The 22,559-nt window shown below is 32.7% G+C and overlaps 1 protein-coding gene across 1 annotated transcript; it reads left to right on the plus strand.

Annotated features, from left to right (window-relative positions):
- Positions 1-22,487, plus strand: LOC134697873 (uncharacterized). The gene is made up of 10 exons (XM_063560160.1): positions 1-110; positions 1,934-2,117; positions 11,938-12,240; positions 13,237-13,297; positions 13,882-13,943; positions 18,852-18,920; positions 20,088-20,120; positions 20,473-20,610; positions 21,839-22,252; positions 22,468-22,487. Exons 1-10 carry the CDS (start codon positions 30-32, stop codon positions 22,485-22,487), a joined length of 1,365 nt encoding a protein of 454 aa, XP_063416230.1. The 5' UTR covers positions 1-29.
- The last annotated feature ends 72 nt before the right edge of the window (positions 22,488-22,559 follow it).

Here is a 22,559-nt window from a genome sequence, read left to right on the forward strand (position 1 = left end):
ATCAAGTAGATAAAATATCCCATAGTTAAATGTGTGTGGTGTTTAAAATGATCATGAGAACAAATGGAAAAACACAGTTTGACGACTTAATTCATCAATACTTAATAATTGTAAGTATATGTATAAAATGTACGCTTCTTGATTACAGACAACAAATGTGTGGTACAGAGTTCGACATCATAAGTCTTTACAATAGTTTGTAAACCAAAATCTACTTTTTACTTTAAAGTTTACAACCAAGATACAAAATGTACACTCACGATATATATTCATTAACACGTAATAAACTCAAATCAAACCAAATAAATGAGTTAATTAGCTATTCAAAGTGTACTTGAACCTACAGGCTTAACATCTTTTGATGTTGTACCAGTCAAACATATTCTTTTCAAAACTCTTCAAAGTACATGTTGTATACACGTTTTTTGTTATATACAAATAAGTACGTGTGGAATAAAATGTTTTTATACACGTTTTCACAAATGTTTTAACGTCTAATTATAGTTGAATAACACAAGCACTCTAAAATAGATGTATAAATGTAAATATCACATCAAAAACGATGAAATGCCTATGGAACAGATAACGTATTTGAATTTACTGTATGTAAATTACATAGAGTATTTTAACTACCTGTACAAATTTAGATAACTGAATCCATTGAACTTAACTATAATCTTTGTCATTATTAGTAAACCTATACTACCTATACAGGAATATACACATTGGTTCTAACTTGTCATTATTGTACCACATATTTTGATATAGACCATCAGATATAAATAATAAATAATTACATAATTTCAATAAGGAAGAAAGGTGGCGGAAGTGTTCAAATTTAACAGCATATATTTGATCAATCAGAAAAAAAAGAATAAGGGAATAGTGTATGTTAGATATGCGTTCGATAAAGGTAAAGACACATATATAAAGATCATTATTGTCGTTTTAACAAACGAAAACATATGTGCCATGAGTATGTAAAAAAGTAAAACAACAAAAATACTGAACTTGGAGGAAAATCAATTCGGAAAGTCCATAATCACATGGCAAAATCAAATAAGAAAACGCATTAAAAACTTATGGATAAGAACTGTCATATTCCTGACTTGGTACAGGCATTTTCAAATGTAGAAAATGGTGGATTAAACCTGTTTCTATAGCGCTAACCCTCGCACTTTCATGACGGTCTCCTCAAATTCCGTTATTTTTACATTGATGCGTTAGATAAACTTACCTAACGTTAAATATAGTGCTCATTATTCGAATTGTAGCCTATAAGTTGATAAATGCAGTTGCTTTCAAACGTTGTGCATTATATGAATATCTAATAACCAGATTTTTAATATTTAATGTGTGAAAGAGCAAAGAAAGATACCATAGAGACAGTCAAACTTACAGATAGTAAATAAACTGACAACGTCATGGCTACAATAGAAAACGGCAATCAGATAAATAATAGTACACAAGACACAACTTAGAAAACTAAAGATTAAGGAACAAGAACCAAAATCTGGTGTGATCTAAGACTGCTGAGAAGCACTAACTTCCTTAAGAAATATGGAGTTGATTCGGCAGAAAAAAAAATCCAACTATATATCGACCGAGAGAGAGAGAGAGAGAGAGAGAGGCATCGATATTGAAAACATTTTTTTAACTTATGTCAAAAGTTTTATCCGGTTGGCCTTATTCGTGAAAAGGGAAAAGATTTTAGTTCGACATGAGGAACATATCCGATATGTTTCAGTTTTAAAATTAGTTTGAATAGGACATCAATTAAACTATATTTACATTAACATCATTTGAACATGTAAATCTTACAGTTCCCTTTTAAAATGGCATTTTAAATAATGTATTATACAATTTCATGTAAAAACTATATGACTTTGTTACACGAAATTACAAATTGACTATTTATATTCTCGTATTTTAGGTGGTCATCGTAACTGTAGTTATTGCCGATAACAAAACTTTGTTCAAATGCCCAGGGCCTTCACAATGGAAATTTAGAGCAAAGAGTGAGTGTAAAGATACCGACAAGTACATTTGTCTATTTGACGAAAACGGACAAAAGGATGAAGAATTTTGTGGATCATGGCCAGATTTTGAAAATCCAGGTTGTTATATATTCTTGAGTTGCCTTTCAGTTGCTATGTCAACAAATGATTTATGTACAACAGTTTACATCACTTCCGTTGTTCTAAGATTATATAAGTGTTATTTATGGATTCATATTTTGCACCTGCAGCCTTTCGTGTTATCCTTTAGCTCGCTCAGTTAAATGCTCAGTATTCTAAAAAGTATGATGTATTCTTCTCGCCTTGTAAATTATAACTTGAATCTTCAACGACGTTGCATTTTAATCATTTCTCACTTATAGTTTTGTTTAATGAATATTATTATACATCCGGCCGATTGGTGCAGGTGTAGAGCGTAATTCCTCACTTGATGAGGAAAGCATGAAACTGTGCATAGTAGTTCTTGATTATATACCCTACGATTTCAGCTATGGACCACTATGAAAAATCTAATATTGACGCCATTTTTAAGATGGCGGAAAAACGGCATAATTTCAAGATTGTCCTAAAGGTATTCTATATAATTTCGGAAATTAAAGTAATTGATCATCTCAACGAGATTGATTTTCTCGCTTGAGCTGGTACAGCGAAAGTGAGAAAAGCAATCGAGTTGAGATGACCAATGATAATCTATTTATCGCTATTTTACCTATGAAGACGTTGTCAATTTCATCATGTGCATGTCAATTTCGTTAGCAACGCCACGTGGCCTCCTTAGTTTCTAGTGATAATTATTCCATCTCAAGCGAGTAGCATGATATGAAAATTATCACAAAAAAAGATCAAACGAAAAATGCACAAAATAGCGATAACAAAAAATATTTGGTTATTTCTTTAACACATGCATTTGCAAATATGGCTCCATATACAAAAACAAATAGTGAAATTCAAAATATTAATCAATATGTTACATGTTATTGTAGTTATTCTTTAAACGCTTTCAGTTTTAATGGTTGGAATGAAATAGGTTGAAACGAGTCGATTGAACGTTAAGCTAGGTCGGTTAAATGTGGTGGAATAGTAGGTAACTCATTTGAACTTTGAGGCAGTGCCAAGGGCACATTGTCTTGTGTCTCTTCAATGCCACGTCTTACCTCACTTATCGCGTTTCCATCTGCCTGTTCAAATTATTCTATTTAATCAACAGGTGTACCTTTTGCAGGCGGATAAGACGAGTGCCATCATGTAAAATGTTAAAGGGGCAACTATGTCCTTTTCCAACTACGTGCGAAACCAGTTCGCAACTATTCAGCGAGTATGGTCCCAAAATATACTCCCAGTCAGCAATTTTATTAGATTTAATCGTAACAGTCATTTAAGTTTGGCGGAACTGTCATGGTTCGCTTTATGCAAACTTGCTGAGTTGAAATCTCGTTTTCACTGTTAACGAATGTCAAATTTATCTCTTTATTGTTGAAGGTAATTGTAGGAGTACTCAGTGTGTCCAAAATATCTAGCCTCGTATAACATCGTCTGTTAATCTTTCTTTGTACGAATCCCAATGTATGTTTACTCTATTAATGTCGAGAGTCGTTCTTTATAATCTATAACCCAAACCAGGTAGCGTTACGTTCCAAAAATCTTCATTTTCTGCGGGAATTAATTTCTCATTTACTTATGTTATCATTGCAGCAGTGTCCACAATCATGCTCACATTCTGATCATGTTTATTACCTCGCACTGGTATGCTCTATCTAATGGTTCATCTGATGACAATATCGGACGAAGCTAGTGGCCTCTGTTCAATTTTGTGATGAGGTGATGTTTCATAGCCAATAGACTTTTGAATCGTGCGTTGGTCTACTAGCCCGTCTCTTTGATATTTAAAGACTCCATTGTTAAGGCTGCACTTTGATTTGCTCCGTATCCTGGTGAAGGTGACTGTTGCTGAAATAACCGGGATTTCCAGAGTTTTTCCGTGGAAATGATAGTCGTTGTCTTTATATGATATCTAGTTTGATTGGGATGTTGCTGGTCGATATGCAATAAGCTTGGGTGTATTTCTATCTGGCGATCTACGGCGATTATAGTGCTCTGGAGACTTTCCACGTGTTTATTAATCAGGTGATCTTCCATCGAACTGGTGATCTTCCATGAGTATTTGAACCGAAGAACCGAGGTTATATTGATCGGTCAATCCACTTTTTTGCTGATAAGTTGAAAGCATAACATCAGCTAGGTGTTGTGACAATTTGTGTGAGGTTACGCCTCTCATTATCCAAAGGACTGCCCATATTTCCTTTATCGGTCGGTGATACTGCGCCATCAGCAAAGTAGACTTGTCGGTGGTCATAATTTGCACTTTTTTATCCATATACATCGCCATCTGGTTTGCTATTTAGCTTTTCAATTGTTTTAATGCCTTGTTGAATGTGTCTGGGTTCCTCTCTTTTACATACCTTGAAACATCTTTGTCTTCGACGGAATGCTTCGGTTCCAATCTAGTTTGATAGTCTCTCTTGCTGGGGCGCAGCTCCAAATGAATGCTTTTTCTAAAGCCTTGGAATCATCATCTGTTTTTACCTTGTGAACGTACTCAAAGCCAACATCGGTCTGGCAATCATGGGCCTACACACATTTTTCCGATACTGTAAGTAGGCACTGCATTCAGTATTGGAGAAACTTGATAGAATCCACTTGCAGCCCATTGTTTCTGTAATGGTGTGCTGCTATGAAGCAAATATAATTGACTCATAGTAAATAGTAAGTGTGCGTAAAATGACACATAAACCTTTTTATGGTTTCCCTGATTAGTACTAGAGGTTTATAGTATGTTCTATAACATGTATAATGGAGATTGTTGTCGAATAATTTTAACTGTCTCATGCAGGGCCACGGGTCCTGACACAAGACATTTGACAGGGCATGCATTTTGTTGTGCACATTTGGTAAACTTGCGTTGCTCTGGCTAAGATCAAATTTTGGCTTAGATGATGTGTCCATTGCAGGAATTTTAACTTCTTTATTTCGATTGTCCACTTATTCATGTTATTCACTTACAACATATGCCAGTTGTTGGAAGGTACCGTTCTGTACAAATGCACTTTTGAATTGGACTGTGTCTCCATCCTCAGTTGTTGTCAACTTGTCCATTCGTCTCACCACAAACATCGAATGTCTTATTGGTCAGACCATCAATTCGGACAAGCAATTATTACTAGACTTGAGGTCTATCCTGTCTTCAGACTGCAGAAGTTGCAGAGATATTGCTCTCATCTGTTCGTTATTAATATTCATTGCCCCTTTCTGTTCCGCTTGAAACGTAATGAGACCAAAATATATTTTAACAATTCGCACTTCGCTCTGTTTAATATTGCGGTACATCTCAGCTGTTTTTTTAGCATTATATTTTCCATCTGCTTAAAATTTTTGGTACAACTGTTTAATTGTCATTTTTGAGCAGCTGTCTTCTGTTAAATCGTCTTCAGCTGTGGGTTTCTTCATATTCCCAAGTGATTCAGTTTCTTCCATTTCAATGTTCTTTTCCTTGTTGTCCCAAATTCCTGACATTTCACTGATATGTGTCTGAATGATTCTTAATTCACAGTTAAAATATCTCAAATTGGAATATATTGCGACCCAAGAAAAAAGATAGGCACTTAATAAAATCTTAAGGCAGATACATCCCAAATTAAAGCTTTTATTTGTGACCAAAGAGAACACATAGTGCAGCTTTTAATGAAAGCTACTACTGCAGCTTTTATGAAATATACTATTACTGCTTTGATTATGAAATGACAAGCAAGACAAAATAAAAAAAGGACAGATACTATATGAACCTTTACATCGATAGAAATGCTTATATTCAGACCAATTCTTAATAATGAATAATTGATTATATTTCAAAGCGGCCATTTTGAAAATTGCCGCCATTATGCATTTCAAAGATAGATCAAAACAAAATCTTGCTAAGAATACAAGTTTTTCAAATGTGTTTAATTTTGTGCTTCCAGCATCAAATCCACGGTGGTTTGTGAAAAACTAGAAAATATTTTAGAACGTACGGCAGCCACCTTGAAATAAGCCGCCATATTGAATTTTGAGTGTGGGTCCATAGCTAATATTGCTCAGTACAAAAACATGTACCATCATGCAAAAATATGTGTTTTCCTCATTATTTGAGAAAATTTTTCACCGATCCGCCGCACTGTATGTCATTTTAGCTCACCTGGCCTAAAGGGTTTAGTGAACTTTTCACTTCACTTGGCATCAGTCGTCGTCCGTCCGTCGTTCGTCGTTAACTTTTACAAAAATCTTCTCCTCTGAAACTACCGGGCGAGATTTTACCATACTTGGCCACGATCCTAATTGGGTTATCTAGTTTTAAAAATGTGTCCGGTGACCTGGTCAACCAACCAGGATGGCCGCCATGACTAAATATAGAAAATAGGGATCAAATGTAGATTTTGGCTTGTCGTTTAAACCAAAGAAATTGTTGCAAATCTGACATGAGAATAGAATTGTTAATCAGGTCAAGATCTATCTGTCCTGAAATTTTCAGATAAATCGGACCACCGGTTGTTGGGTTGCAGCCCTTGAATTGGTATTTTTTTTTCCGTTATTGGTTATTATCTTAAATACTATTAAAGCGAGAGATAATCTTTCAAAAGCAATAATGTTCAGCAAAGTAAGATCTCCAACAAAGTCAACATGACCAAAATGGTCAGTTGACCCCTTAACGAATTAGTGTCCTTTAAAGTCAATTTTTGTAATCTTTTACAGAAATCTTCTCTTCTGAAACTACCAAAACAAATTTTACCAAACTTGCGCACAATCATTATTAGGGTATCTTGTTTTACAGATGAGTCCGATGTACCAGCTTGAGAACCAGGATTGCCGACATAATTAAAAATAGTACATAGGGAAAAATGCAGTTTTTGGCTTAGATCTCAGAAACAAACGCATTTAGAGCATATCTGACGGCAATAAATTTGTCTGCCCTGAATTTGTCAGACCAATCGGTCAACCAGATGTTGGGTTGCTGCCCCTGAATTGGTAATTTTAAGAAACTTTTGCAGCTTTGGGTTATTATCTTGAATATTATTATAGATGGAGATAAACTGTAAAGTGCAATAATGTACAGCAAAGTAAGACCTACATATAAGTCAACGTAATTGAAATGGTCAATTGACCCTTTAAGGAGTTATTGCCCTTTTTAGTCAATTTTCAACATTTTGTATGCATTTTGTGGCATAGATTGATAGGTTCATTATAGATAGAGTTAATTGTAAAAGCAAGAATTTTCAGTAAGGTAAGATCTACAAACACATTTGAGGAAATTATTACATCTCAGCACATATGTTTAAGTCTTTTAAAAGTATATGTATTTGTATTTTTATTAAAAGTTGAATACCAATTGTATAATATTCATTGGTTGATTACGGGTAAAGTGTTCAACGAATGAAAATCTTACTTTATAGGCTCGTATGCGAATAAGTTTTTTCCTTAATCCACGAAAATTGGTACCCACGGAAATAATTGAATACACTAGTAGATTTCTTATTATTCGTGAAATATCATTTTTCATGAATTTCATTGGGAAAGGTGAACCGAGAATTTAGATGTGAAACGATAAACTCATTTCTATTGGTTTGAATGTAAACTTTAAAATATCCACAACATAAAATGTCCACACAAATGCAAGATTTCCCTATTCCATAAAAGAGGGACGAAAGATACCAAAGGGACAGTCAAACTCGTAAATCTAAAACAATTGGTACCCATCAGATAGATATTGAATTTCAATAAATTCATTTTATTTTAAATTATATAGAAAAAAAATATAAAACATAAATATTGCAGAGATAATTATTTTCGATATAAGTGACAAAGTTTTGTATTCGATACGTTATCTTTACAAATTGAAGCGCATTCAAGATCCGAAATTTCAAAAGGTTGTGCCAAATACTACCAATTTAAGCTTATCTATGATTGAAAATAGAAAATCCTCAGTATTTCGAAAAAATCATACTTTTGCAAACAGGAAACTTATTAAAATTCAACACCAAAATACTAGCTACTGGGCCGGTTATACTTTCGAGACGAAAGTTCTACTAGCAGTTGCTTCGACCCAGTGGTGACAATAGTTATCAAAGGTACGAGGCTTAATACTTAATTCGTCATACGTTCGTATTGTCTACAAAAGACATATCAGTGACGCTCAAATCAAAACAGTTATAAAACCATGCAAGTACAAAGCTTAAGAGCATTGAGGACTAAAAACTTCCAAAAGTTGTGCGAAATACGGCTAAGATACCGTATAGCGGGTTATTTTCTCGGGTGTAAAATTTCGCGATTTTCATTGAACAAGTTATACGAAATATTTTGGCGGTTACTATTTTGGCGGATTAAAAACTTTTATTAATACCTTTGTATGTACACTTTTAATTTGGCGGAATTTATTTTGACGATTAAGTTCTGTCCGCAAAAATAAGCGAAAATTTGCTACCCGCGAAAATAACCCGCTATACGGTAATATATGCCTGGGATAAGAAAATCGTAAGCATTTTGTAAATAGGATATTTATAAAATTGATATTCATGTCATCAAAAAAGTGCTGACTATTGGGCTTTTGATACCATCAGTTGCATCGACCCAGTGATGTAAATAATTATCTAAGGTACTAGGGTTATAATTGAATATGATAGAGGTGCGTTTTGTCTACATACGACTCATCAGTGAATTTAGACATTGCCATATTGCAACAGTCAACACGTTTAATTGGGTGACCGTCATAATTATAAATCGGGATTTTAAAAGTTCTTTCTTATTATTTCTGAGATGGAGCAGTTTTTGGCTAACTTGTCGGTCATATTCGTCAAACGGCTCTTCACATATTTCAGGTCGATCATTATACATCGCGATTATCGAATATTCGACTTTGTTCGTTCCTAATGTAGGTTACACATTACTTTAAAGCGTTTCGAAGGCTTGAAATGTTTAACGTGTATTCATGTATTACGGAACATGAGGAGAGGTACTGCGAAATTAAAAGACAAAAACTAAAAGTTTAATCATGACGTTGTTCACGAAATGTGTAATGCCACAATGAACTCGTTCATATAAGGCATGAATATTGATCGTTAATGTAAATCTAAAAATTAAAAAGCTGTTGGAAAGGTCAGAACATTCGATATCCATTTTTCTATTATAGGAAGTTAATTTTTTGACATACTTATATAGAACATACTTAAATAAGGTCATTCATACTACGCACATTGACATTAAAAACAATGACTATTTCCCGTGTATATTTATCATCCGTAAAGTATAATCAATAATAATAAGGAAGTAATCAAATATTGAGTTTAGAAACGTACACTCATGTTTCCAACATCATAATTTGCCCATATATCTCATTTTTTGAATAGTATACAAATAGGTATATCAAATATTTGTCATACATTACTTTCATAAAAAACAAGACTATTTATTAATCACTCGATCGCATTTTTTTTTACTTCAGAAAAAAAACGTCATCTCCAAATTCATTTTACTATAAAATGAGGGTGTTTGAGTTTCGTTTTTCTAAATAAGTGTCAGATTATTATTATACTTCCCGAGTTCTGCGAGTTTGAATGATATTTTGGTTAAAAACGAAAACGTGTGGAATTAAAATAAGATTGTTTTACATAATGCAAAAAGTAAAATCACAAAAATCCTGAACATAGAGGAAAAATCGAAACGCAAGTCCGTAATCAAATGAAAAAATCAAACGATCAAACACATCAAACGAATGGACAACAACTGTCATTTTTCTGACTCGGTAAAAGCATTTTCTAATGTAGAAAATGGTTGATTAAAATTGGTGGTATAGTACTAAACCTCTCACTTGAACTACAGTCGCATCAAATTTCATTATATTGACAACAATGTGTAAAATATTGTTGTTTTTAATTTGGTCAATTTATCAACACTAAATAATAAATGATACTTTACATTAAAATTTAGCGCTTGTAGTATACATTTTTTACACGTCTAGTTTCTTTTTATGATATTGTTACTCACATATTTACATTTATCCTGCAATTACCAAACTATTGTACACATAACAGTAAAACACTTACATGTTTGCTTTATTTGTGAAAAATTGTGAAAGGAAATGGGGAATGTGTCAAAGCTAAAACAACCCGACCATAGAGCAGACAACAGCCGAATGGTCTTCAATGTAGCGAGAAACTCCCGCACCCGTAGTTCCTCCAGTTGGTCTCTTAAAACATATGTATACTAAAACAGTGATAATGGACGTCATACTAGTACTAATGTACTGTTATAGATAAGAACTCGCACTACACCATGGTGAGTTAAAGATGATGTTGATGTATGTTTTGCGTAACATATAATTACAGGATCCACTTCGCGTTCCGCCTATCCGAAGCCCGCTGGTATTCCTTTGTTGCTATAAATCGTCTTTATATTTTTGCAATTATAGTACGTAAATCTGGTTTTTATTTTTCTCATTAAAATTGTTGAACATTTTTCATGGTTTTTTTTACTATACGCTGATCTATATTAAATTGTTAGGTTCAGTCACTCGGTCTCATTGCCAATCATAGATAATGATATGTTCTTATTTTACATTTCTTTTTTTGAATTTTAGACACTTGTGTTTGTACTACTCATATACCAGCTTTTCTAAAAAAAATAGTTGCCTTATGGCTTCAATATCCAGTGATGACAATTTGACACAGTTGCATTACACTCCATGCTGAGAATAGCTTAAATAAGGTTTTACATCTGGAGATTTATTTCTGCATAAATGAATGGATCGTTATGTAATTGACACACATTTCGTCTTGTAGTATGTAAATCTAAATCCCAACAATAAGTTGTTAAAAGGGCATTTAACTGGTTGCCTCTCAAAAAGATTACTGTTCGATTTATAAGAGAATCTGTGCCAATAAAATCACGAACATATGTTTTCATCATACATAACTTCGAAAAGAGGGGCGAAATATTCAAGAGGAACAAAAATAAAGTACAAACTTCACCTTTATCGTCAGTTCTCAAAAATGCAACATGCTTAAACAAAGTGTCAGTTGTTGTAATCAAATTAATGAAGCTAGAGTTGCAAGTTTGATACAAAAGCTTTGGATCAGCGGCTAAGGCGGCAAAATCCTGTGTATTTGTGTGTGATTGAGTGTTGTCCCAAAACTTAAGGCGAGTTTTTTTTTATAAACTTACATTTAATTTAGACAATTTTAAACAACTTGAGTCCCATATACAACATGTACAACGACTGCCTTCGCGATTCTGTAACATTAAACCGATGAAAATGAACAACCATGCATAAATTCTTATGTTCGAAAAAGATCATTTCAAAAAGTAAAACTAGACCATACCGGAAGGTTAAAAAAAGACCGGGACCTGTCAAAAAAAAATATTGTTTCCTATAGAACATATGATCATATGTGTGTTAAATAGAAATCCCACATCACGCTTGTCTAGGCTTGTGGTTTATTGTAGTAACTGAATTAAATTATATGTACTGTGTAAGCGTCAAACTTAAACATTAACATATTTTTTAAAGTACGCATCAGAGTGCAATCAAAATTAAAGAAAATATAACCAATATTTCAAATTGAAAAGGTGTTTTTGTACACTATTGAAAATATCGTATCTATATGTGTTATGAGAGACATTTATATCGTCTGATCATCGAAAGCCCACATTGACTAAAAAAATAACTAATGGAAATGTCGACTCTAGTATATAATTGGAAACTCTTTTCATATCTCTTATGTATACCCCCTCCGTTCAGAGTAATATGAGAAGTCTGTTTTGACAGGAGAAACAAAAAAAAAGGCTACAGTCATTCGAGAACAACAAATAATTAATTGTGTGTCTGCTTTCTTTTTAGGATACAAACAGATATTGCTAGGCGGAACAACAATAAAACCTTGTTCAGAAGACAGATACCAACCATTTATATTCTGGACTAATGGTAGTAGCAAGTGTGTGTTTGAGAAGGAAAACTGTAACCAAGAGGGACAAGTGACTCACAGCAATGGAACGCTTCAAACAAACAGAATATGTCGCTGCGACTACAAGAATAACTATGACTATGTGTTTAAACCAAAAAATGGTTGTTTTTGTCTTCCATCTGAAGAAGACTGTTCGTGTTATGTGAAGTCCTGTCAATTCGGATATATTTTGTCACGAGGTATGTATTTATGAATGCAACTTAGCTTGTAAAGGGCATGTTGATATATGATTGTACAGTGTCTACAGTGAAAATATTCTTATAATTTCTATTCTAAATTACACCAGAATTTCAAATCATCTAGGTAAACGTTTGTTATAACCCAGCTTATTGAATAAATTGGTATTGGTTGGTGATTCCTAATGTTGCCATTTGTCTATAATTCACACGTCGCATAAGGATTTGAGATGACAAATGCATTTCAAAAATGGTAGTTTTATCGATATTTCGTTTAAATCTGATAAGCTGAACCATTTCTATACGTTAAACAGAGACTGTTACATGTTAGGGGTAGTTTAAATATTCATCCACATTTTTAACCGACGCATTCTACCATGTCAGTCAGAAATTAATAGTCTGTAAACTAGGGGCCGTGCCTGGTGGCTGTCTGTAAACATGTATATTCCTTTATTTTTTTTCTATTAATTAACCATGCCTTCTTTGTTTATTTGATGTAATCAATTCACATATAGTCAAGTTGATGACTGTATAGATTTCCGTGACATGAATTACTAATGGCTATTAATATTGCCACATTTTTTTTTATTAGACGTAAGGTTATAACATACAATATACTTACATCTGAATATCAAACTAACAACGGAATACAATAACTCCAATGGTAGAGTTTGATATGATGTATATCTTATTGGTGAGAGTCAGTCTTGATATTCCAATCAAATAAAACAATTGACAACAAAATATCTTTATTACGACAGAAAACATGTACTTTCAACCAAAAGTGTTAATACAATCTTATGAATACTGCTTCGAAAACAATAAATTAGGGTGAAAACATATTTTAGTTGTATGATTATGGTAGCATATACGTCGTCCGGAGTTTTCGGTCAGCTATTTTATAACTGATGAATTACCAGAGCTAATGGTAATACCATTACTTCGAAAATAAATTCTAGATGTATGATATTCCAAAAGTCTCTACTTGTATCTAACTAGATTATGAATGCCTGAAAGACTCCAAATTGAAGTACAACTGTCCAGAAATTTACAGAGATTCGTGAGTATTCACTTCATACTTATGTATCAGTCTAAGCTGAATTTGCGGTATTCTCATAAGTGTTTTTTTTTTTAAATAATATTGTATCTAAAGTTATTCCGTTTGTTTGATTTCTTTTATATAACTAGATTTTATTCCAAGCACTTATTGAATAGTTTTCCCCAATGTAATTTAACAAAATATCTGAATTGAAATAATTGTACAGTCGTATAGTTGAAAACAATGCTCGTTAGCTTTTGATTCACAAAAAAAATCACTTTCTTTTACGACAAATTATGTATTGTGGGCGTCCACATGCTTCAATTGTCTAACTTTGGATGTGTACATTTACATGAGGCAGTGTTATACTATTTTAGAAAAACATCCCCCTTTTTATTTTATGTGTTTCAATGTTATCATAAGAGAGTGTATAACTTGTATAACAAAAAGCAAAAAATAGATATATATTAATTCAAATATACATATAAATTACCCTGTATAACAAAACTACCTCAGGGCGCTACATGAAGATACTAGACATAAATAGTTGTATACGTCAAAAATAATGTTGTTATGTTTGAGATGTACCTTATTATATATTGCAGAACTGATAATGAAATAAGTAGAACAACAATCATATCATTAGTTGAACATGTGACTCCAGCAGGTAATAGAAGTATACTTATCACAAATACATCCCACAATACTAATTAAGTGTATTAAGTAACTGAATACAAAGCCGTGTGTTCACCTTTGTGTACTTTCTTCTACGACTTTCTTCACTTGTTAATAGTTGTAGCATTGGCTATAAAACGACATCTTTAATTTTTCATACTTGGTAAATTCAACATAAGATGTTGTGTATTTTGTCCTGGTAGCCAGATATAAAGCATATTTTCAAAAATAAGATATTGGTCGCATATCAACTTTTTTAAACAACCAAACACAACGTCAATAATATATTCATGATATATAATTCTCTATAAGATCATTTTAAAAAGTTTTGTAATTGACGTAAAGCCAACACCGCGCTACAACAGAAAAAATTGAGATGACGGTTGATAATTTAATTTTTCAAAGTACAGTCAGTATCATCATACATGGTTTTCATTAACTAATAATATACGCGTGATTGTGATATAGTTATTTTTTTAGTACTTAATCATGTTATATGTGGTTTGCAAACAAGCAATTCATATTGTTATTTTAAAAAGCATAACCATGTAAAAGGAAATGTAAACTAAGAATAGAGTTTAGCTAAGAGTTGGCTGACAAAAAAACCTTCAGGAAACTGTGTACAGGACGTAACATGATAGTGAAACATTCCGGTTTTTTTAATATATAATAAAATTGAGAATGGAAATGGGGGATGTGTCAAAGACACAACAACCCTTGAAAAAAAGGAACAAACATGTATATCTAACTATATTAATACTATCAATTGTGTATGTATATGTACCTTACGAATTTGAAAAGTTTGTGTTGAGAAAGATGTGAATGTTTAGGAAAGTGTGTGTTTTTTTTTTTTAGTTATAGATCTTAAAAAAAACACTGTTTACAAAAGTATGAAATATTCGAAGATCCTGCTCATAGATAGTCTTAGCCGTATTTGACACAACATTTTGGAATTTGGGGTACTCACTGCTCTTCAACTTTATACGTATTTGGTCGTTTACATATTTTGATCTGAGTGTCACTGATGAGTCTTAAAATGTAGACAATACACGCGTCAACTGTATCAAATTATAAGCCTTGTGACTTTGATAACCAGTTATCTCCTTTTTGATTTGATAACTGTGAAATATTTTAAACCATCATTTTATGATATCTGGATTTCTAGAAATAAGTTTTATATGTGTTAAATCCGATTAAAGCTTTAGGATATTTATATATATATATCTGTCTTTTTAAATAATTTGTACCATTGATAAATATATAAAACATACTTCATGGGGGATTGCATATACCGTGATTACCCACAAGTTGACCATTTATGACAATTATTTATCCCTGAGCGATAGCGAGAGGTAAAATATCGGCATAAAGGGACAACCCGTGGTAAAATCACGATATATTCAGTCCCCCCTGAATTATTTCGATTCTTTTACGAAAAATACGGCAATTCTGTTAGATTGAAGCGGTATTTACAATGATGTATTTAGATAGTTATGGACGAATTTAAATTATAATGTTCTTATATATCTTAAATGTATAAAGAAAATATGGCTTCAAACACATTTTAGCATCTTTTGATAACGTTTCCTTGTTGAGATGATTTTCGGTTTAACAAGCGTGTTTTTCCCGTAAAATGCTTATATTCTTACGTCGTTGTGCTATGACGTCGGGAAGCTCATTCATAAAAAAAAGCATATTACGTTGGAGTCGATCGGAACAGCAAAGGCAATATATTCATATCTTACCACGGGTGTGTACTCAAACCGTTTGAGGGACGTCATGTTAGAATTGAATGTATACTAAATGCAAAACAAGGTTTACTTATAAAACCAAAGTATAACTCTCAAGTTTCCTGGTCAAATTTGATTATTGCTATCAAAATTTAATTTGCATTGGAGTTCATGTGCTGTATGACAAACGATGCAAATAATTAAGATCGTAAAACTAATCATCTATTATAGCTATATCATGTAAAAATAAAACGCTTCAAATAGACATTGAGATCAAATCTGAAGTTGTGTGTCAAGTGAACCTCTTGAAAACTGTTGATTGGGGAAAACGATTTAAATAGACAGTGATGTCAAATCTAAAGTTGTTTGCCAAGTGTATCTGTTGAACTCTGTTGTACTTTTGTGGTTATTAAGACTATATTATTATTATATTATGTAATCCCAGTTCCGTATCTTTAAAACACTGATTCGTATACATGGCAATGCTAAAAACCATTAAATTTGTACAGGACGAAATGTCCTAATGCAATTTTGATTAATACATGGCCTTTTCCATATCAGCCTGGGTATTATCCCGAGACCCCCATATCAGGCCGACACGGAGCTTTATAAAGAAGTTTATAGTTATCAAAGGTACCTGGATTATAATTTTGTACGCCAGACGCGCGTTTCGTCTACATAAAACTTATCAGTGACGCTCATATGACAATATTTATAAAGCCAAACAAGTACAAAGTTGAAGAGCTGTGAGGATTCAAAATTCCAAAAATGTGTGCCAAATACGGCTTAGGCAATCTATTAAATTTTGAATCAAATATACTATAATTGTCCAACAACAGCATCACTTCTTCCATATGTATGTATGGTAACATTTCCTATAGAGGCATTTTGAAACATTGAAAATTTCGAAGAGTTTTATCATCATTATAACTCCATGTTTGTTGTACTATAGAATTATTCATTATTTTCAATGGCATTTGTTAGCAAGTACTAAACTATTCCCAAAACGTTCCCGTAAATTTTGACGTCGTCATAAAATATATCTGACGTCACAATGGAAAAGTAAACAACCGATAACGGAAACACCGGAAGTAACTTGCACGAAACTGACAAAACAATGACTAAGAACGAAAAAGACAATCAGACAAATAATAGTACACACGACACAACATAGGAAACTAAAGATTACGCAACACGAACCCACCTAAAAACTAGGGGTGATCGCAGGTGCTCCGGAAATTAAGCAGATGCTTCTCCACATGTGGCAACCGTTATGTTGCCGATATTTTATCAAATCCTGTGAATAGTCTAATTTCGTTGGTCATATTCATGAAAAGGAAAGAGGATTGTAGTTACGACTTATGTAACATATCCGATATCAGTTGTGAAACGGTTAGTCCATAACGGTCAACCAACTCGTGATGGCGTCCGTAAAATTTATAGAGGCATTTTGAAACATTGAAAATTTCGAAGAGTTTTATCATCATTATAACTCCATGTTTGTTGTACTATAGAATTATTCATTATGTTCAAAGGCATTTGTTAGCAAGTACTAAACTATCCCCAAAAAGTTCCCGTAAATTTTGACGTCGTCATAAAATATATCTGACGTCACAATGGAAAAGTAAACAACCGATACCGGAAACACCGGAAGTAACTTGCACGAAACTGACAAAACAATGACTAAGAACGAAAAAGACAATCAGACAAATAATAGTACACACGACACAACATAGGAAACTAAAGATTACGCAACACGAACCCACCTAAAAACTAGGGGTAATCGCAGGTGCTCCGGAAATTAAGCAGATGATTCTCCACATGTGGCAACCGTTATGTTGCCGATATTATAACAAATCCTGTAAATAGTCTAATTTGGTTTGTCATATTCATGAAAAGGAAAGAGGATTGTAGTTACGACTTATGGAACATATTCGATATCATTTGTGAAACGGTTAGTCCATAACGGTCAACCAACTTGTGATGGCTTCCGTAAAATTTATAAAGTCATGATTTCAACTTCACCATTTGGAACTCTTGGTTAAATAGCTCCCTTGTGAGCAGCAACCCTCTTTCAGGGAAATACAAGCTCTGAAATATCATATCAATTGGGAGGTATATACTTCGTATGCAGGCGCTGCTGGAATGTTGCTACATGTACATAAAAATTGACAGTTCACAATTGGGAAGCTAAAATCATCATGTATGAACATTAAAATATCAAATTCCGAATAACAACAAAGATTTTCGTATTATAAATCTATTAATATATAGTTTATACTGTAATAGTATTTTACATTGATTTTAACATCATTATTTTGATTTAATCTATCGTGAACCAAAATCGTGATAGCTGTGATATTCAACTTAGAAGTCTGTGGCGTTGTATTGCAAAGTAACTTAATAACAAAAAATGAATTAAAAAAACATGAATTTATGATATTTAATTTGCATATAAAAAAGAATATGTGGTATGATTGCCAATGAGACAACTATCAACAAGAGACCAACATGACACAGACATTAACAACTATAGGTCAACGCCTTCAATAATGAGCAAAGCCCATACCGCATAGTCAGCTATAAAAGACCCCGATATGACAATGTAAATAATTCAAACGAGAAAATAAACGGTCTTATTTAACTGTATGATCTCTATTTTTGAATCCCAGAGTTTGGATTATGGTACTTTTACACAACTACATACAGTTGACATTTTCCAGAGGGATACGGACATTTTGTCAAACAATTTCGGTCATATTGAAATGTCTTAAAAGTTGGTACCTTTTTTTCAAATTGGTGATATCACATGTACACTGTCGCTGGATTCATAGCATCAACGAAAACAGTTGAAGGAAGGCAAAAGTTTAAAATTGATTTTTTAAAGGTTTGGATACATGCTGAGGACGAGATTTAAACTGAACGTCTCACATGCGAATACAGCTATCAATTAGCCCGTCCATTTTTTCAACAACTGTCGGTCTTCCCGGTGTACATGTGTTCGAAGCAAACAAGTATCGGTCGAAACACGATTATCCTTTGCTTGATCAGAATGTTACATCGATGAAAAGCCTGTTAACTAAGCAAAAGGTCAAAGCACAATTAATTACGATATATTGAAAACAACTTTAAAAAAAAAAGAATAGAATTATTATGTGTTCTAATTGCAGATAGTGTTGAGTGGTTAGCTGTTATAGTTACATTTGTATGCATTATTGCGGTACTTGTATTGTTTGTTGGTAAGTTAATAAAAATATATTTTTTTACGTATACATTATTTTATTTCGTTATGTAGTTAATATTACGAGCTGATGTCTATGATCAATATAAACTCTTTTGGGTTTCATAAACGATATTTAAGTGACATTGAATTCCAAAAACGGTGAATCAGACAAAGCATATCTTATATGGTACTCCTTTTGTCCTTTCTACATTAAAAACAAATCGTATCGTCAGACCAGTAATATGACTGTTCTTTTTTAACAACAATAGAAATGTTTGATGTCCATATTCATTAATGGTATTTATCAAACTATTGAACCAAAGGCTTTTTTAAGATTAAAGGTCATTGGAGAAAACACCCATACATATTAATATGATGAATACATAGTTAATACTTTCATATTAGTAAAAAAATAAGTGAAACAAACACAATTCCTTAAAACACCACACGGTGAAATGATGGAACAACACAACACGTTTTAACAAAACGGTAATAGTTTTTAAGCCTTTAGACATGAAACGTAGAATTTGTAAGCATATCTTTATTTCTAAATTATCTTTATAAATCATCGTCATTGAACATTTTTGGCTAATTAACTTTCGAGGTGTAATTGTGTAACAGAAACCCAGACAAGACCTGGCTTGCAACCAACACATGCGCTGATCTGCTGATTGTGCTGGATAAAAAAGCATAAACCGACTCCATTTAAGCATTTTATGGTGGAACTTATATCGTAAAATATAATATAAAGGTTAAGGTACGGCCTTCAACACGGAACCTTGGCTCGCACCGAACAGCAAGCTATAAAGGGCCCAAAATTACTAGACTAGTGTAAAACCATTCAAACGAGAAAACTAACGGTATAATCTATATAAAAAAACACGTACAAATTACATAAACAAACGACAACTATTGTTCATCAGATTCCTGACTTAGGACAGCTTTTGTTAGTCTTGAATTATTTGCATTTACTACAATGTATACAATAAGAGAGTACTGTTTCTATAGTGACATATTTAATAGCAGGTTAACAAAATACAAATATATTAATTAAAAAATGAAGTACATCAGACCCATTGGGTCTATAAGTCACCTTCAAATTTATGAAACGTATTTCTCTTAACACAGATAAACATTATCTATAATCAAGTCGTTTTTAATGTTATGTTTATTTATTTTTCAGTTTATTGCCTAAGAAAATATAGAGATACGTTCGGTAAGTTAATCTTAAAAGAAGAAAACAAGTCATTTCTTTTCAGTATTATACAAAGTTTATTTATTCCAATCGGAACATAACATACGAGTTTGCATCAACGAGACAGTCAGCCTACCATACATTAACCCAAATGACATCCATGATCATTTTAACATTTATCCTGGTTTTAGGGGTAAATTTGTTTGTTTCTACATTTAATTTTTCATCAAATGAATGTTGTCGCTTATGTCATGAAAATCTTCTCCTTACCTTATAGCCCCTTAATTCATCAATTCGTAGTGTTCTTTGAGTTAAAACTTTAAAAGAAACATTTCAATCTTTGTTTACTTTGAATGGCTCTTTATTTTTTAAGGTGTTTCTTTGAAATCAAGATACATGCAGGATGAAGTAGTCAGACATTATTCACCTAAGAAGAGCAATGAACTGCAGACAAGAAAGAACGGCTTGAGTAAATATGAAACAACATGCATAATTCCGAAAGATGTATTAGGTATGATATGTATATATACATTTGGTAGTACCGATAACTAAAACGCCAATCTTTTGATGCATGATAATAGCAAAGAATATCAGTTTTCTTTAATTGCATCTCTTATTTGAGGACGCTGAACTAACAGCAGCACCCTATTCTAAAATATAATACAGCCCAACAAATGTTATTCATTTTGGCCGTAAAATTACTAGAAAAACAAAGGTATATATATATAAACTAGTTGATTTAGGCCTATCACGGTCAATTTTTCGTAGTAAATGTACATTACTTTTTTTAGGCCATCTTAATTTGATTCTCATTATTTTTTTACATTAATATTTTATGTTATCAAATTAGAAAAAAGTAATAAAAATACGTGGTAGCTATTAAATTAATCTGATATTTTGTTTGTCGAATTATCCGTTTATATTTTGTTTATCCTTGACTGTTACTGTATCCTCTTTGAGTTTTTTCCTTTCTTCAAATCAATAAAAAAAGATTCATTTGAAACCTGACACGGTCTTTTATAAATGAGTACTTTAGCGAATAATATTTGGATTGCATTAGCTGTAATAACTTTATTGGTGTATGCCTACCAACCATTTTATTTGAATCTCTAACGGAGTAAGCAATTCCAGTAACTGTTCCACCTATCCTTCGTTCTGTCATCTAGTCTTAAAGGCCTTGGCAGAACATGTTAGACTTCTGTGCAACGGAATGATTTCGTATTTGGTATAAAACTTAATAATACTGCGTTGTATTGTCAAAGCAATTTCCTGAAGAAAAAATAATAAATCGAAAAAAGCAAACATATTTTCTTCATATAATTGTATTCTAAAATATAATTCACTAAGATAATATCTAGAAAACAAAAATAATCATGACAATCAGGTAGATCGTTGAAATGGGGGCAAATTTCCCAGAATACAAACCCATCTATGAGAATATCAAAACATTTTTTTCTAATCAAGAAGGTTCTACAATTCTTTGATTAAACTAGAAAATCGACTTTTTGGTTGTGACAAAGATTTTGCGAAACATAAAATCTTTTTTTTAAATGTCAATGTTGAAAGCTGTTAACGTACGCGAAACATTTTTTACACATACGTATTAATTTCGGATGATACTAAATCAACGATTTTGTGTCAAATTGCACTTGCATAGAAACGATTAGCAGTTGACCTGACTATTGGTTAGGTTGAACTTTCATCGAAATAACGATTTTTATGCATTTTCACTTTTCCAGATTTACAAGAAAATGAAATAACGAAATGGAGAACAAAACAAATGCTCTTTGTAGAAACTACTGCGTCAAAAAAAGTTTCGGCTGATATGAATACCAATGGACTTGTAATAATATCGGGTCCCCCTGGATCCGGTAAATCTGCCATAGCATATAACACAGCCTTTATGTTAGAAAAGAACGAGGAATTTAAAATTTTACCTGTCTCATCACCAGAGGAAATCCGAAAATACTTACTGCCAGAAACAAAACAGGTATTTGTTATTGATGATCCAGTAGGCAAATACACTGTTGATGAGACTTGTGTTCAAGGATGGAAAAATGAAGAGACTTTTATCAAACAAACATTTCCTGCCTGGGCTAATACGAAACTCATACTTACGTGCAGAACATACATATACAATTCTGGGTTTTGTCGTAAAATTAACGTCTCGCCAATACAATGTGATTTGCATTCACATTACCTTAAGTTGACTTATGTTGAAAGGGGAAACATTTGCAAAAGGTATCACATACCAGATTTAAATGAATATACAACCATGTTGTATGATTTCTTCCCTTTATTATGTGCACTGTACTCAACACAAGAGGATGCAACTTTATTTTTTGTGAATCCATATAATATTCTTCAGGAAGAAATGAAGAATATTAAGGAAAATTCTGATATTGCATTTCTTGCATTAGCCTTACTCGTAGTACAAGATAACAATATTGATAGGAAACT

This window comes from Mytilus trossulus, chromosome 14 (genome assembly GCF_036588685.1).
Source record: "Mytilus trossulus isolate FHL-02 chromosome 14, PNRI_Mtr1.1.1.hap1, whole genome shotgun sequence".
In the NCBI taxonomy this organism is placed as follows: Eukaryota; Metazoa; Mollusca; class Bivalvia; order Mytilida; family Mytilidae; genus Mytilus; species Mytilus trossulus.